At 40.0% G+C, this 17,955-nt stretch overlaps 1 protein-coding gene across 1 annotated transcript in view; it reads left to right on the top strand.

Moving 5' to 3' along the window:
* The first annotated feature begins 1,431 nt into the window (after positions 1–1,431).
* Positions 1,432–17,955, top strand: part of LOC105005305 (adenylate cyclase type 10-like) — a 39,112-nt gene continuing 22,588 nt past the window's right edge. Inside the window, exons 1-14 of the mRNA XM_010863255.1 lie at positions 1,432–1,714; positions 2,977–3,081; positions 5,638–5,676; positions 6,421–6,564; positions 9,526–9,731; positions 10,009–10,099; positions 10,196–10,284; positions 11,032–11,223; positions 11,608–11,729; positions 14,684–14,760; positions 14,864–15,053; positions 15,544–15,599; positions 16,317–16,470; positions 16,631–16,820. Coding sequence (XP_010861557.1) covers positions 1,432–1,714; positions 2,977–3,081; positions 5,638–5,676; positions 6,421–6,564; positions 9,526–9,731; positions 10,009–10,099; positions 10,196–10,284; positions 11,032–11,223; positions 11,608–11,729; positions 14,684–14,760; positions 14,864–15,053; positions 15,544–15,599; positions 16,317–16,470; positions 16,631–16,820 — 1,938 coding nt within the window. The remainder of the gene's footprint in view (positions 1,715–2,976; positions 3,082–5,637; positions 5,677–6,420; positions 6,565–9,525; positions 9,732–10,008; positions 10,100–10,195; positions 10,285–11,031; positions 11,224–11,607; positions 11,730–14,683; positions 14,761–14,863; positions 15,054–15,543; positions 15,600–16,316; positions 16,471–16,630; positions 16,821–17,955) is intronic.

Below are 17,955 nucleotides of genomic sequence, written 5' to 3'. Positions count from 1 at the left end.
TCATACTGTTGTGGATTATTTTCTCATAAATTTGGGTTTGTTTTTTTTTTGAATGCTTCAGTTGTCATTTTGTCATTGCATTTCAGACAGCTCATGACCCTTTTATTGTCATTTTAGCACATAATAACCCATAAAGTGGGGGTGAGGTTTGGATTTTTTTCTTTGTTACTAGAAGTTTTTTTTTTTTTTAATCCTCTCCCACCTCTCCCCCCACCCACACCCCTCAGATACTCTAGAAGTTCTTTTATTCATTTGTCCTTGTGACTGTAGTGATGCAAAAAGAGTGAATGGATGAGTGAATAATTGGTTTAATACATAGTTATTTTAAGTGCTTTTTTTGGCAGGATAATTGTAAATGTATATATTTTAATTGCACTGGTACATTGAACATGTCAGTGTCTATACCACTGGACCAAAAGAGCATTTTTAGAGCATTCTTCTGGCTAATGGATGTCTGGTAATAATGTCTTGATTTTCCTTCGGGACTCAACTACATAGGAGGATTTGGGTTTTTTTCCCCCTCAGCAGTGGAAGAAGCACAGGTGATGGATCATTGATGTCATTTCAGTTGTTACTTTTTAAAATAAATATAAAAATGCTAAAAAGTGTCTTGAATTTTGAGGAGTCTACATCCCATAGGTTCTGGATTGTGTTCATTATGTATTGCAATCTTTGTAAACACATGTGCTCCGTGGACAGTGTGAAACCAGGAGCTGTGTGTTGCCCCTTCACCTCTTTTTCTGCCCTTTGGCCCTCCCACTCTACTGAGGAGATACTGCTGTCCCCTGTGGTTGATCATTTATTTGATATTCTCACTGGACGTGTTCATTAAGAGGCAGTAATTCCGTGAGTAAAACTAGCCCTTTGTCACCAAAACAGCATTGACACATGTAGAACTAAACAGTGAAGATGTGGTTTTTAATTTCTTTATGCAGAAAAACAGATGCATTTCTGTGATTGTTAAAAATCTATAATATACTCATCCTTTTATTGCTTAGTATTTTAACAAATACGACCCACAGACCGGCAACCTCAAATAGTACCTTTTCACACAAAAGTGCGAGAGAAACGGCTCGGGAAATACTCCCATGATACCGAATGACCTGGCAGACAACAAAAACGGAAGAAAAGGACTGCCTGTGTTACACAGCCTTAGTCTAACGGTATTAAAAAACCATTCTGAGTTTGCTTTCGTCAGATGCCAAATGGAATTCGTCCTTAGAAACTAAGATGACCCAACTTTCAATGCCGGTGAAATGAAAAGGACCGCCCTTTCGATACTTGTCCCAGTTGATCAGTTTTATTGTAGAAGCATTTTCATGTTTCAAACATTTTAAAACGTCAAGTTTTGCTCCTTCGAAGACACCGCCCAGTCCGCCTTCCCGCCCACCGGAAGCCGGAGCTAGCGCTAAAGCGCTGAAAAACTAGCGAATGGCCCCAAGTGAGTCCGCACTGATTGGTTGGTGGGAGGGACCAGTCAGGGCCGTCGTTGAAGATTGGCTACTACGCGGAGGGACCCCCGTTTCCGGTAACTCGACGGGAAAGCCCGCCGCCGCCATGGCAACCGCCCAGCGGCTGGCGGCGCCGCCTCTATGGCCAGTAGAGGCCAGGTTGGCGGCGCTGCTTCCCGACCTACTGGTCTTCAGGAATCCCAGGGGATCTGAACCCGAGCTCGCCACGGCCCAGGGCGTCCTCCTTGGCGTCCACGTGACGGGTGAGGGCGAAGGGAGACGCGTCGCTCTCCCGACCTGCTGGAGGAGTAGCCGTTAGGCTTCAGCTCGTCTGGGCCGCGGCGGTTACGGGCGTGGCTGCGGGGTGAGCTAAGGCGGAGTGTGTCTACACTTCTCGCCGCCTCCGCCGAAAACTAGAGGGCCATTTGCAGAGCAGGAGGACGCCTTTTCGGACGACCTGGCGTAGCCCTGGAATTCACTTCAGCGACGATGTAATTGAGACACAGAAAGGGGAAAGGATTTTTCAGGGTCATATGGCAGGCTTTGAACCCAAGTTATTCCCAACCTTGAGCATTTTCCATTAAACATTCTGCTTCATCCAGTGATTCTATTTGCTCAGTTAATTCCTATTTTGAGTCTGTAAGTAAGTGCCCGCCATTGTTCTAGGAGTTAAGACCCAGCAGAGGGGATTCGCAGGTGGCGTTAGTGGTACAGCTTGCCAATGCAGGAGATATAAGAGACCTTAGTTTGATCCCTGGGTGGGAAAGATACGTATGAGGAGGGCATGGCAACCCACTCCAGTGTTGTTGCCTGGAGAAGCCCATGGACAGAGGAGCCTGGCGGGCTGTAGCCCATAGGGTTACAAAGAGCTGGACAGGACTGAAGTGACTTCATATGCGTGCACAACTGCTATGAGAGTCATTTATTTATATCATATTTATGGAGCTAAGTGTGTCACTGATATGAAAATGAGTGATTCGGGTGTCTGTCCTAGAAAAGCTCTCCATGAGTTTTCCATAAGGTTTTAATCCATTCTCCTTGTCAGTGGTTTCTCTGTCCCTCACGTGGGGCAGGGGGGAATGCCACAGTTTCCCTGGGCCAGGGAGCCTTAAGAAGGTGTAATGGGAAAGCAGTAGCTGGATTTGGATGAGTCTTCACCATGGGCAGCTCCTGGAAACATGGGGGAGGGTGGCCCTCTGGACTCCCAGAGGGAGCAGCAACCAGTCTGGCCTTGAGTACTTGCTAAGCAACATCATGTTAAAAGATAATGAAATGACTCATCTTGAAGAGGAGAAGGAAATGGCAACCCACTCCAGTACTCTTGCCTGGAAAATCCCATGGACCGAGGAGCTTAGTAGGCTACAGTCCATGGGGTCGCAAAGAGTTGGACACGACTGAGCGACTTCACTTCACTTCACTTCATCTTGAAGAGATCTTCGGTTTTACTGGCCTGATGTGTGGAGGGAATAGAGCCTAAAAGTTTAGGATTTGCAGCTAACATAGTGATTTTTGCTTTGGTGGTCAGGGTTTACAGCATTAATGGACAGGTTCAGCCTGAGCTGCAAGTTGGAACATGACATGGACAGACTGGCCCACATCTTCAGTTATTACATTAGTGACATCGTGGAGCGTGAGTGACTATTGTGGGGGAGGAAAGAGGTGTGGTGCTGGGCCCCTGAGGGTTTGTAACAGAAGGGGACCTGGGGTACTTTAAAATGCACACTAAAAGTGACATCCTTTTAGTGTCATTCATCCTTAATATCTTTTGGTTAATATCTTAATATCTTTTTGCCACTGATGAGCTAGATCTTTGCCTGTATCTGCCATTATACCCAGTTTCACATCATGTTGACTCATCCTGTTCAGAAAGGGGAGGAAAGTGCTGCTTTTTACTTTATATATTTGTATTTTATTTCAAAATAAAGTATTCCTCAGGTTGTCTCTTCAAACTGTAATATGTATCTCATGTGTATATCAGATAAAACATACAGAACACCTTCCCATTCTGTTATTGCATTTTGATCTGTTGAAGTAGGAATGAGTGTTTACTTTCTGCCGTGTATTAAGTTTGTGGATATTTGCCTAATCTGGAAGGGAGAGGGACTTTTCATTTGTACAATAAACATGTTCTGAGTACCATCTCTGTGACATACGTTGTAATAAGTGCAGGGCATGCAAAAATCTACTCTTCAAAGAGCTTTGAGTCTAGTTAGGTCTACCTAACATAAATTACTCTGGCCCTATACCCTTTAGTACTAATATAACATTGCCTTCCTTTACTGACAGAATCATGTTGAGTTATATCATTATTCTGAGATTCACCAGAATAATTACTTTGTGGCATTTCCTTTAGCCATGTAAAGTGACTATTTGACTGCCCCTGTACCCCTGAGGAACAAGTATAAAAGATTTTTAGAGAATTCCCTGGTAATCCAGTGGTTAGGACTCCATGCTTCCAATACTGGAGTCCAGGTTCAATCCCTGGTCCAGGAACTAAGATCCTGCAAGCTGTGGGGTGTGGCCAAAATTTTTTTTTAATTTAAAAATAAAGTCTTTCAGTTGATTTCTTCAAGTTTGGACGAAAGGAGGAGATGGAAATCATGTATCATGTTTGTATTATAAGCAACTGCTGGGTATTGGAAACAGATGGGAAAATAAAAAAGCTGCAGTACCTGCCTACCCCCGTGGAGATTGTATTATTGGGAACTAATGGAGGATAGGTGTTAAGAATGGAAGCTGGAAGAGGCATTTGGAGCAGTTGCAGCAAGATAATGGAGATTTTATCTAGGTTAGTGTTTCTCAACCTTGGCAGCACATTGGATGCCACTTAGGAAGCTTTTAAAAATCCTGTCTAGACTTCACCCCAGACCAGTTAAATTAGAATGTCTTGGGTGAGGCCCAAGAATGAAGATTTTTAAAGTTTCACAGGCAAGTTCAGTATGCGGTAAAAGTTGAAACCATTGGTCTAGATATATGGCAATGAAGGGAGCTATATGGAGATGATTTGAAATACAAATATTTCGCAGTTCAGCAGACAGGATTTTCTAATGTATCAGATTTCAGTGGGAAGCAGTGAGGAAACAGATTCTCAAGTTTTCTGACTTTTGTAACTGAGTTATATGGTGGAATCACTGAATCGTGATGGGAAAGATGGCTTTGAGAAGGAAAATTAAGGGCTCTATTTTAATAGATTGAGTTTAAAGATGTTAATAAGTTAATAAGTCAGTCATTCAAGGGGAGAAATGAAGTTAGTAGCTGTGATTGAGATGGAGCTCAGAGAATAGATCTGTTAGAGTTAAAAAGTGAATTGATGGCATGAAGATATTACAGTTAATAAATGATTGAGTCTGCATGGGGCGAGTGTAAATAAAGAGCCTAAGACTAAGCCTTAAGGAATTCCAGGGGAGGATTTTGATAACCGAGAAAGAACCTACAAAAGAGACTGTAAATCAGCCAGTCAGGTAGGATTTTGTGGTATTTCTGAAGACTAAGTGGAAGTAATGTCTCTAGAAGAGGGCCGTTCTAGCTGGGTTGAAAATGAAAGGGTATCAAGTGCAATGATGTCAGAAAAGTAGTGAATTTAGCAAGATGAATGCTGTTGATGATAATTTTAGTGAATTGGTGGAAATGGCCAAATTGGAATAAACTGAGAAGAGAATGGTAAAGAAAATAAGCATGATTAGGATAGGAGGAAAAACTTGTGTATCACCAGTCTCTTGAGAATTGTTTTGCTGGGAATATAACAAAAATGAGCTAATAACTAGAGAAGAAAACAGTCAAGAATACATGGGTTAATTTTGTTGTGCTTTGGTGTTTTTTTTTTTTTAATATATATTAATGGGAATGATGAAGTAGAGAGAAGATAAGAAAGGGAGTGAAGTTTTTAAGAAGGTGAAAGCTACTAGGATCCAGAGAACAAATAGAATGGCTTTGAAGATAACTTCAAAGGGTTTTTGAGGAGGACATTCCCGTTTTTAGAGACTACGGATATAGGAACCACGGATTTGCGGGAGAATTTAGAGGAAAGAAAGAAGGAGTCTGAGCTTTAGAGAGAATAAATTAACCAGAAAAAAATTGGAGGAAAAACTCAGTAGGCCATTCTTTTCATCATATATGACTCTGCCCGTGATCTGGTATATCTCTGATTTATGACTCGTTTTCCTCTCTCTCCCTTACTTGATTTCAGATGTGCTCTGTTTTGGAGGAGATATCCTAAATATCACAGGTATTTTTCAGTTTGTTTTTTAGTATTTACAGCACTGTAAGTTAAGAAGACTATATTTAGATGGAATTTGGCATATAGCATTGTTTGGTTATTTAACATGTACTGGGCCCTGGGAAAGCAAAGATGAGGAAGGCACAGTCTCTGCCTCGGAGGATCTCTCAATTTAATGGAAAAGCCGTGTTGGTAGTAAGCTCCCATGTCCTTTACATTTTGTTCAGATTGAATGACAGGAAAATAAGTACCTATAACGCATTCATGAGAAAACTGACGAAAAACTTGGTCACTAATAGCAGAAGCTAAGTATACGATAGGGAGAGAAGTCTAGCTTGTTTCTCCTTTCTGGAGAACTCTTATGATCATTAACAGCTATCTGCCATAGAGTTGGCCTATCCTTTCACTTAAATTTAATAAAACCGCTTAAAAACTTAGAATTCAACTTGAATGTAATCCTACATTTTATGAACTTGTTAGCTAGTACCTCTCCTCTTTCTGTTAATGTACTGATGGAAAAAAGAGAAAGGGTTACCAGAAATAGCCTTAGTTTTAAGAACATTTCAGCTTCTACCTAGTAATGTTTTTAGCGGATTAGTTTTGAGGATCTAAAGTAGTATTTTAACCTGGCATGATAAATAGGGCCGAGAAACCTTGTCTAACAGCTTGCATGACATCTGCATTACTGTGGGTTTGCCCTGGCGAGTGAATTCGGGTATTTGATCTCTGTCAGCCTATTTTTTATCTCTGCAGGGAATGTGCTCCTAGCACTCTGGACAGTGGAACAAAATCAACTGAGTGACATCATTACTCTGGTGGCAAAATGCAGTCTGGAGATACAGGAGAAATTTGGGATCTACCATACCAGAGAAGGCCAGGACCTGCAGCTAAAGATAGGTAATAGCTACTAAAAGAGTGATCAGTTAAAAATAATAAACCACTATAAAAATTCAAAAGATAAATGACAACCTAGAGAAAAAACATTTGCAACTTATGTAGACAGGTGAATTTTTCTAATATAGAAAAAACACATAAAAATCAAGAAAAGACTAACATTCTAAGAGAGAAATGAGCAAAGAACAAGTAGAACATAAAGAAAACATCCCTAGTAACTTGTAGAAAACTGGTCAACTTCATAATAAGAAAAATACCAACTGAAAGTACCAATTTAGATCATTTCTTATCTCTAGATATGGAAAAGTTCAGATGCTGAGCACACTGTTGATGAGGTTGTGAAGAGTAAACCTCACACAGTGCTGATGAGAGTCAGCAGTGGTACAGCTTCCATGGAGGCTGATTCAGTAATCTCTACCAAGATTGCAAATGCATTTTTTTCTTCAATCCAGCAATCCTAACATTTATCCTTCAACCATACCATTTATCCTATAGGTACATCTGAATATTTATAAAATATCATATGTGTAAAATTATTGGCTGCAATATAAATTGTGATAAAAGTGTGAAAATAATACATCTATGGAAGACGAGTTAAATAAACAATAACATGTCTACCTACTGAGATTCTCTGCAACTTTAAAAAAAGATGTTTTGCTATAGCAATAGCTCCAAAATATAGGTGAGAAAAAGCAAGATGCAGAGCACTGTGTTTAGTATGCTACCTTTTGAGTAAGGAGGAAAAGTTAAGAATTTTTATTTGTTTATATTTGTATAAAGAAACACTAGAAAGATATATAAGAAACTAATAAGTTTCCTATTGGGGGAAAATAGTATAGATAGATATATAAGTTGGAATCAAGACTTTAATGTATAGTCTTTATATAGTTTGGTTTTTGAACTATGTTACTGTATTACATTATCAAAAATATAATACAATGCCATCGAATTTAAAAACTGAACACAGGCCACAGTTGCAACAGTGGCAGAGTCAAGGCTGAAGGGGAAGCTCTATACAAAAAACTGCCTCACAGGAGTCCACAACCTCCAGGGGTTTCTGAAGTAAGGGCAAAGGTTGGCTCCAGCTATTCATTGGTATTTTGAACAGCAGAAGTGAAGAACGGTATTCTGAGTTATATGGCATCTCTCCTACCATCCTTTTTTTGTTCTTCTGGTTTTTGTTTTATTGGCAGATAATTCATAATTGATACTGTACATAGACATATGTATATACTTTTGAAACCATGACTACAATCAAAATAATGAACATATTCAGCACTCACTAAAGTTTTCTGTGCCCCTTTATAAGCTTTCCCTCCCTTCTCTCCCCATCCCCAAACAATCACAGATCTCCTTTCTATCTTAGAGTTTATTTTTAATTTTTAAATAATGTTATATAAGTGGTATCATACAGTATGTACTTTTTGGCTACTTTAATTCAGCATAATTTGAGATTCATCATTCAGTGTTATCCATTTGGGGCTATTACAAGTAAAGCTGTCATGAACATCTCTGTACAAGTCTTTGTATGGACATTTGCATTTACTTCTCTTGGTTAAATACGTAGGAGTGAAAGGGCTGGGTCATAATGGTAGATGCATGTTTACCTTCTTCAGAAATTGTTAATTTTTTTTTTTTACCAAAGTGGTTGTACCATTTTACATTTCCGCCAGCAATGTATGAAAGTTCCAATTTCTCCATGTCCTAATCAACCTTTTTTATTGTCTGTTTGAGGTTGAAGAACTTCCTTTAACATTTCTCATAGTATGGGTTTGCTGTAGATATGTTTTTGTGTCTGCAAAAAAAAAAAATACTTCACCTCTGTTTTCGAAGGGTATTTCCCCTGGGTATAGAATTCTAGATCGACAGAGTTTTCCCCTCTTACATGAAAGCTGTTCTGCTGTCTTCTAGCTTGCAGTGTTTCCAACAAAAAATCTACTTTCAGCTTTATTTCTGTTTCTTTGTATATATTGTGTCTCCTCTTCCACTTCAGCTGCTTTTAATATATTTTCTTTATCACTGGTTTTAGGTAATCTGATAATGATGTACCTTGGTACAGTTTTCTTAATTTTTCTTTTGCTTGGGAATCTGAGATTCTTGGTTCTATAGGTTTCTAGTTTTTGTAACATTTAGAAAATGTTCTGCCATTATTTCTTCAAATAACTTTTAACTCTTCCTCTGTCCAGTTATATACCTACGAGACTACTTGAAATTGTCCCACAGCTTGCTGTTGCTATGTTCATTGTTTCTTTTTTCCTCCCTGTATTTCATTTTAGATGGTTTACATTGCTGTGTTTTCAAATTTACAGACATTTGTAAAAACCAAAATTGTATACCAAAAGTATATACCTCTGTCATTCTTTTAAAATTGCTTTTCCCTTGTTGGATTGGGTGACTTACCTAAGGGCATACTTCTTCTCGTGGTTATAGTCATATCTTTCCTGGCAAGCAAGCCAGTTTTTCAGCTGTTATTAACAATAAAAAAAATCCTCCAGAGCAAGAAAAACAGGAGGCAGAAAAAAAGGGTATGGCAAAGCCCATTCGTGGTAAATACTGATTGTCTACTCTCTCAGTCCTGGTCACGTATGAGGAGAGCTGGTGTGGTTACAGAGTGGCCGAGTTCCTTAGCATAACCATTTGGTCTCTGCCATCAGGACCTAGCTATCTATTAGAAGAACAATTTAAAGAGAAGATTCTTGGACGCCTAGGATCCAAGAGTTTCTTCCCTCATACAACACAGGCTTGTTTGAATGTCTGCCTGTAGGTGTATTTAACACAGAAGGAAATCTGGGGCAAGGTATAATTTTTGAGGGTGAGCTCACCTAATACTTCTGCAGCTGTGGGCAATGAGTTTGGTATGATGTATAAAGCAATGTGAGGATTCCAACCCCACCCCCCCAACTCTTTGCATAGTTTGCCGGCTGAGTTTGTCTGGACATCAGTTGTCTTCTTTTCTCTGGATAGGTCTATCTGCAGGTCGGATTTCCCAGGTTATTGTTGGAGATGAGCAGCGCCAGTACCTCTTGGTGATTGGCCGGGATGTAGATGGTGTGCAGTTAGCTCAACGGTTGGCTCAAGCAAATGAGATTGTCCTGTCCTGGAACTGCTGGAAGCTCTGTGAGCAGTACATGTTTGAAGTGGAAATCATGCGGGAGGATGAAGCTGTGAAGGTAAGAGGCTGGTCACATCCACTGAAAGTCCTGAAAAGGACTTCTGCTGCGCAGGGTAGTACTCTGGCTGTGCTCAACACCAGGCCAACCCAGTAGCCACTGGAACTTTTATTTTGGAGGGAGGTGAGGGATACTCTCCCAGGAAAATAAGGCAGAATAGTAAGGCGGAAAAGATAAGCAACAAACAAGGGAAATGCCATCCTCAGCCCTCTATTAAAGAACCAAAGGTAATCCAGTTGGTGGGTGGACACCGAATTGAGCAGTTCCCTTTCTATAGTTAAGAGATATGCGGATCATTGACCCATTTGATTTTGATGAGCATTTTTACAAGTGCCTCGATTATCTGCCACATTACCGGACAAGTGCTGGTAAGTGACTTTGTCCTTTATTATACTACCCGTGCCCATTTCAAAGATTAATTTTCTGCATGGCTGGAGACGTTTTGTTTGTTTTCCTTCTCTCAGACATTCTAAGAGCCGCTCTGGAGTTGGATCCAGATTCTGCACTTCAGCAAACCCTGCGGAAGCACATAATGAAAAACCTTTTGAAGAAGGTTGTTTCCTAGTTCTTGAGTCATTGTGTGTAGGCTGTGTGTGTGTTTGTATAAATAAGTGTACATGTACATATGTGACAACCATTCATATTGATCCAGTTCATCTCCTCCCTATAGTAATACCAGCAGATTTTCCCATCTGCACCAATTACTGACAGGTCTTATGAGTTTAGATTTCTCAGTCCTGGAAAGTAGAAACCATATTTGGTTTTTGTTTGTCCCTCTGGAAACTAATACTCTGTAAATAAGGTATAGAGTGTATGCTTGGTAAATATGTGTTGATTGATTCTGTATATGTGAATCCTGTAGTAAGTGATATAAAGACTAATAGATATATCAAACTATGTCTTAGAGAGGAAAATAGAAAAGCTTGGCAAATTTCATCAGTAAGTTAGATTTAAAGTCAAATGATTTTAACTCCAAGTGCACTAGTTGGTACATGCTCTATGCCTCTTGACTGGATGGCATCACTGACTCGATGGACGTGAGTTTGAGTGAACTCTGGGAGTTGGTGAGGGACAGGGAGGCCTGGCGTGCTGCGATTCATGGGGTCACAAAGAGTCGGACACAACTGAGTGACTGATCTGATCTGATCTGATCTGATGCCTCTTGAATCTGAATTTTAAGTTTTTTGTCTGATATCCGAAAGTTATTTTCTCATGTTTACCATGGAATATAGAACTTAAATGCCTAACCATGATACTGAAAGTTGAAGATACAGCAAGGTGACTCACCGTGTCTTTGTAGATTGATGAAGGCCAGCCTATGGAGTATATATCCGAATTCCGCACTGTGACTATGGTTTTGGTCAGCCTCGAGTTCCACAAGACAGCATGGGTGTTGCATTTGTGCCATCTTGTCCAGGAGGCTGCGTTATACATCTCCACAGTGATAGAGACAGGGGGTGGCCAGCTGAGCCGGATCTTTATGTTTGAGACAGTAAGTACAAGGGAATTTGACATATCAACATTAATGGTGAGTAAGGAATAATAGTCTTATGACCAGTTTCTCTCTCACTGATAGACACTCTCTCTCAAAAATAGAGACTAGAAATTGAATTTTTGAAAGTTCTTAACATATTTCTCTGGTGTTTTAAATTTCAGTTCTTTATATAGTTAAATGAAGTTTTTCTATTCTTTCTTTAACAATTTCCATGTTGATGTGACCTAGGATCCTAGAATCCTAGATCCTAGACTCCTTCATGTCTAATAGAAAACCCAGCCATGAAGGTCTGGCTTCACTCAGGGAAGCTGGTTCAGTTGAGGCAAGCTGTATTTCTTCCCCAGGTCAATTTCCCTTTTCTTTCTTTGTCACCTGTCTCAGGGCTGCATGTTCCTCTGTGTTTTCGGCCTTCCTGGGGATAAGAAGCCAGACGAGTGTGCATATGCCCTGGAGAGCTCCTTCAGCATCTTCAGCTTCTGCTGGGAGAATCTTGCTGAGACCAAGTGAGGAGGAAGGTGGGGCAGAGAGGAGCTTCTCAGACCCAGTGGGGTTCTGCAGGCAGGGTAGGAGGTGGTAACAAGTAGCAGGGGTTGAGAGCATCCAGAGTCCGCCTAAAGGGGAGGGAGCATGCTAAGGGAAGTCAGAAGACAAGATATGTTAAGAAATCCCTAGATACAGAACTGTGTGCTCGATTCCCAGGGGAAATGGGTGTAAGTTTTCATCCAGTAGGGTGGGAGAGGGGAAGGTGCAGAGTATGCATAGCAAGATGCTAGAACACTGCAAAGGGACAACCAATGTGTAAATTAATATACAACTAATATATCTGTATGTGAAGAGATGGCTGCCTGTCTTTGGGGAGAGGAGGGGAAGGAAGAGAAGTTGTGGAGCAATTACCTCGATAAGAAGGGACCACAGCTGGTCAACGCTCTTCTTCTTGGCTTTCACTCTTGGTCTTTCCCAGTCCTGTTGATTTTTCTGGAATTCACACTGAATTGATCTCCTGCCTCCATATCCACACCACTCTCCCACCTACAAAAGCCTAGTCCTAATGAAGTTGTGCAACTATGACATGATTGGTTAGAATTTTTCAAATGACCGTTTTGGGTTTTTTTTTTTTTTTTTTCCCACTAGAAAGCTATAAGGAAAGTGTGTACATGAATAGATTTGAAAAACAGTCGTTCCTAATGTCAACATTGAGTCAAAGATTTGTTCGCTTGCCATACTTATTCAAGATGAATAAAAATTATATCACATACTTTCATAATATTTTAACATTTTTAAAATACTTTAGTATGTGCTAGCAGTGTGAACATTTGTATCCTTTTACACATGAGGAAACTGAGGCCCCAGAAGAGGGGTTACTAGCATGTAGAAGAACTGGTAATGACACCCAGATCTTCTGTCCTCAAACCTGTGTTATTTTCATTACCTCATAGCTGCCTCTTACAAAATACAAATATTCCCTTTTCATACTGAAACAGAACTTAGAGATTGTCTCATTCAACTTCTTACTGGGTTGGCCAAAAGGTTCATTCAGGCTTATCAATAAGATGTAACAGAAAAATCCAAACAAACCTTTTGGCCAACCTGGTATTTTATAGATAAGATGCTACAGTTGCTTCATAGATACTCAGTGAAAAGTGAAAGTGTTAGTCACTCAGTTGTGTCCAATTCTTTGGGATCCCATGGACTGTAATCCACCAGGCTCCTCTGTCCATGCAATTCTCAAAGCAAGAACACTGGAGTAGGTAGCCACTCCCTTCTCCAGGGGATCTTCCTGACCCAGGGATCAAACCTTGGTCTCCTGCATTGCAGGCAGATTCTTTACCATCTGAGCCACCAGGTATGTGATGGCAGTTCTTTCAGGCTTGTTGAGATCCACAGATACTACAGCCTACTTGCCAGTCGTACCTCCAGTATGAGTATGTTAAGCCATTCCTTCCAGTGCGGTCTATTCTGTTTCCAAATTTTGCACTGACTTCTGGTCTTCAAGGCTCTTGCTGTTAGCCCTTACTGTTGAATAAGATAGTCATTTCTTTGGTCATTAGAGACCATCTTACAATGCCTTTAAGCATGCCTTCTGTGACTCTTAGACCATAATTTGGTCCTTTCAGTCTTTTTTAGTTTAGAACCTTGTAGATGTTGAGATGAGCTCTCCAGATCTTGTCTAGCTCTTGGTTCGATCCTGGTTTGATCCTTGGTTTGATCCTTAGTTCGACCTGGGTTCAATCCCTGGGTTGGGAAGATACACTGGAGAAGGGAAAGGCTACCCACTCCAGTATTCTGGCCTGGAGAATTCCATGGGATCGCAAAGAGTCGGATGTGACTGAGTGACTTTCACTTTCATTTTCATTGTAGATGTTAAGAGCTAGACAAGATCTTAGAGTTCATCTCATTTGGCCTCCTTAACTTAAGTAAACTAAGACCCATAGGTCATGTTAGAAAGCCAAGTAATTTGACAGTGATAGATTCTAAAATCTAGTTTCCAGGTCAGTGTTTTTTGTTTTTTTTTTTTCCTTAAAGATAATTACTGATTCAGTAATTTCCTAAAGTGTGTTTGGTAGAACATTAGTCCTTATAAAAATACTGAAAGAAAATATCTTCATGGTCATGTATGTTGGGAATTGATGCAACTATATTTCCTTCTTGAAGGTTCACAATATACATTAACATCAAGGTTTCTGAGTAGTCTCACAATGAAGATATTTGCTGTATTTTGTTTTATTCAACATTTCCCAAATTTACTTGATCACCAAACACCAAGACATATAAAAACCCAGAAGGATGAATGTTCTAAGGAGTATATTTTGGGAAATGCTTCCATCAGCAGCCTGATGTTCTGAGTATTCCTTTTCTCTCACATTCTAGCATTATTTGTTCCATTAATCCTGTATAGTTCTATTGATCTACTTTTCAGTTTGGGATTTTATGTGAAGTAGTGCGGTGTAGTGGAAATAACATTGGTCTGGGAGTCAGGAGGCCTGGATTCTCATTCTGATTCTAACATTAACTCGTACAACTCTGGGAAAGTTAATTAATGGGTTCAGTTTTTTGTTTTTTTTTTCTTCTGTCAAATGGATTTTAAATATTTGCCCTGCATGCCTCACATGTTTGTTGCTAATTATCCCTCAAAGGATCAGATGAGATAATGAATTTGAAAGTACTTCAAAGAGCACACATAAAGTATCTGATAGATACAAGGTATTTTTAGTGTTTTTACTACTAATAGCTCTTCAACTGCCATTCCTGAGAAGGAGAAACATTTTGTTCCTTTTGACTATTTCCCCAATATTCAGTACTTTGTACCCACCATGTGGTGCTGTCTGACAGCAGCCTCTGGCCCTGTGCATTCTGAGCTCTAAAACTAGACTTCTGGATCTAGGGGAGTGGCAGTCTGGTGCCTGAAGCAGAGGCTTCTGAGTGCATAGTTACCAACTGTTATTTTTCTCATCCCCAGGCTTGTTTCCATCAGTATCACCAATGGACCAGTATTCTGTGGCATGGTTGGGGCAGTTTCAAGACACGAATATACAGGTAGGAAAGGATATTGGACTGTTAGGTCTGTGATTTAGAGGGCAAAGATGGAGGAGGTGATCAAAAAGTCTCCATCCTTTTTTTTATTGTCTCTGCAATACAGTTATTGGCCCAAAAGTAAGCCTCGTGGCAAGAATGATAACTGCTTATCCAGGTTTGGTGTCCTGTGATGAGGTAACATATCTGAGATCTATGCTACCTGCTTACAACTTCAAGAAACTCCCAGAGAAAATGATGAAAAATATCTCTAACCCAGGGAAGATGTATGAATACGTTGGCCATAGAAGATGTATGTGAGTGTCATTATGCAATAATTCACTCGCATCTGTTTTATAGAATCAGGGCATAGAGATAATCAGTGCTTGATTGTATGAAATTAGAGAGAACGATGCTTCTAATACTGGCCTGATGGAATAAGAGACATAAGAGGAGGGTTTCTGCGATCTTTAGCTTTTATGTTTAGCTCTTAGCTCGTTCCTCAGTGAACTTCTGTCCAACATGAAGAGAACAGTAGTAGCAGGTCACTAGTCTAGATGTTCTTTTTCCTTTGTGTACTTTCACTATTTACTTCCCTAAGCCTGGAAAAATTAATAGTTTTTATCCCCTTCCAAATGTTTTTAGTTTTTTAAAAACATTTATACAGAACTCTGGACCTCTTTGATGGTTTGAAAATATTTGTTTATAAGAACAACTTGTCCTCTATTTTTTTTTCTCTATTTAAAAGTATATTGTCTATCTCAATCTGTTTTTAATTGACACATTTCCCTTTGCCATTTTCCCCAGAATGTTTGGGAAGAGACATTTGGCCACAGAGAGAAATAAAAATCACTCTTTGCTAGGTAAGTTTCCCTTTTTACCTTAAGTCATAATTTTGTAGATGGTTAAATGTGATTTAAAAAGAAAAATGTGATTTAAGAAGCAAAAAGAGACTAAATGCACCTAAACTTGTAATAGAAAATAGAGAGCAACCTTCTTAGTGAATTTATGTTAATTTTGAGGCAGACTTGCCATTTCTTTTCCATGCTGGATGTTTACATTTCAAGTTCCAACATTTAGTAAGAATCTTTGTAAGGATTCTCATCTTTAGAGAGGAATCTTTAGAGGGAAATTCCTCATCCTGAGATAGTGACGATAGCACCAAGACTGTTTCACCCATACTGTGTATTCCCTGTCTTTATATCTGTTTTATCTATATCCACTAGACCATTATTTTCACATAGCAGTGACAGAGTCTGAACACTCAATAGTTATAATGGAAATTTTTTTTTACAAAAAGCTGAGAAGATATAGTAGCTCCCATGTCCATATGGTGCCTCGTTGTCCTCAATATTATTACTTAGGCTCTGGAGCAAGCCTGTAAGCCCAACACACATTTATATATAGTCCAAAGTTGATTTTCTAGAAAAAAAGATCTGAAGGTTTATCAAGTAATGGAATTCTGTCAAGGATTCTGGGGCAAAAAGCCATTCTGAGAATTACCTTCACAAATTAATTCAAATAAATAAGTATCTGCTGAGAAGTACAGGTATGTTATGTGCTCCTTGTCTCTTTAACAGACCGGGAGAAAGAACTGGAAGCTTTCCGAATGGCACAGCAGGAATGTTTGCACCAGAAGAAGGGACAGGCAGTTCTATATGAAGGTGGAAAAGGCAGTGGAAAAAGTCAGCTCTTGGCTGAAATAAACTTCCTGGCCCAGAAGGAAGGGCACAGGTAAAGAGTCTTGATTTCTGAGTTAGCGTGTATTTCTCTTGGGGCTCCTTTCCCTCGCTGGTGAGACTCTTATATCATTAGATTCAGCATCCTTGGGCTGCTGGAGTGAGGCCTCTCTGTGCGTCAGGGGACTCCCAGTGACCATAGTAACATTCACCAGGGTGTTGCCGTTGAAGCTGAAGAAAGCGGATTCCAAGCAGTGCTTCTACGCCATCCAGACCCTCATGGCCATCTTCTTCGAGATTGATACATGCCCAGCCCATTACCGGCAAGAGCGCCTCCACAAACAGCTCAGTGGAATAGTGGAGGAACCACTTCACTGCCTTTTTAATGACCTCTTCTTTGTGAAGGTAATGAAGGCGATAGCTGTGTGAACTGGATGACTGATATTACTGATATTTTTGGTGGATAATTGGACCCAGTATTGTCTTCTAATCTAAAACCCTTTAGCCATATGTACATATATATACATATATCCTAAAGACACAGAGTTAGCAATGGCAGGATTGAGATTTGAAAAGTCTTTGACACCAGAACCCAGACTTTTTCCTTTTTGAGGAGAATGGATTCTAGGACCAACTCTGAAATGTGCTAGTTGTATGTCTTGGCACAAATCACTTAGCCTTTCTGATCCTCAGTTTTTGCACCTGCAAAATGACAGTTGTAGTACTTTATGTGGTTTTTGTATGAATTTTAGAGGATGTGGAGTACATTATAAATGTGAAAGTGCTAAAAAGGTGATACTGACCAGTCGAGGATACCCAGCAATTGTATCCATGTGTTCTTGAGTTGGTTGCAGCATCTTGTTCTTTAACGTTCCCTTTCCATTCCTGCGTCAGGGAGTATGTCACTTGAACCAGCATCTGAATCTCAAAAGCTTCCAGTGATCTAGGATTTATGTAGTACCCAATAGCAAGTAGACTAAGAATTCCCTGGTCCACAATTCCATTTATTCATCCTCCATCACTTCTCCTAATCTACCCAGCATGCAGGGCATTGTATCTAATGAAAAATAGAGAAAACAAAAGTCTTTCCAGTCCCTCAGCAGACTGTTGTCTTAAGACAGGCCTTGCCTGAAGTCGTCAAGGAGCAGTCTCACTTGGGCTCTCGGGCCCATGGTAGCTTGGTAGCTCATGTGCTTCAGCCTAGCACAATGTTGAGGATGTCCATTGCAAGTCTTTCTCACAGGTCTCATGCTACATTCATTTTGGTATATTTAGAATAACCAGGGTACTAGAATTGTCCAGAGTGGTATTGCTAAGTCTGACCTGTCACTTTATTCCTCAGTCTTGATCCTTTAAGGGTTTGCCAAAGGTCAGCATGAAAAGGAGATGTCTCTCTCCAACCACCAGTGAACTTTCAGTCTCACCCTCTGAACTATATATTGATTGGTATTTGTAACCCTATGCCCACTCCTGTAGAAACCCATTCTCACTCAAAATAGAATCATTTTCTCTTTGCTTTTGAGAACCTGTATATTTTTAT

This window comes from Bison bison, unplaced genomic scaffold (assembly GCF_000754665.1).
Source record: "Bison bison bison isolate TAMUID 2011002044 unplaced genomic scaffold, Bison_UMD1.0 scf7180017864487, whole genome shotgun sequence".
NCBI classification, from domain to species: domain Eukaryota; kingdom Metazoa; phylum Chordata; class Mammalia; order Artiodactyla; family Bovidae; genus Bison; species Bison bison.
Note: the sequence above shows the minus strand (reverse complement) of the source record. Positions and strands in the feature narration are given on the sequence as shown.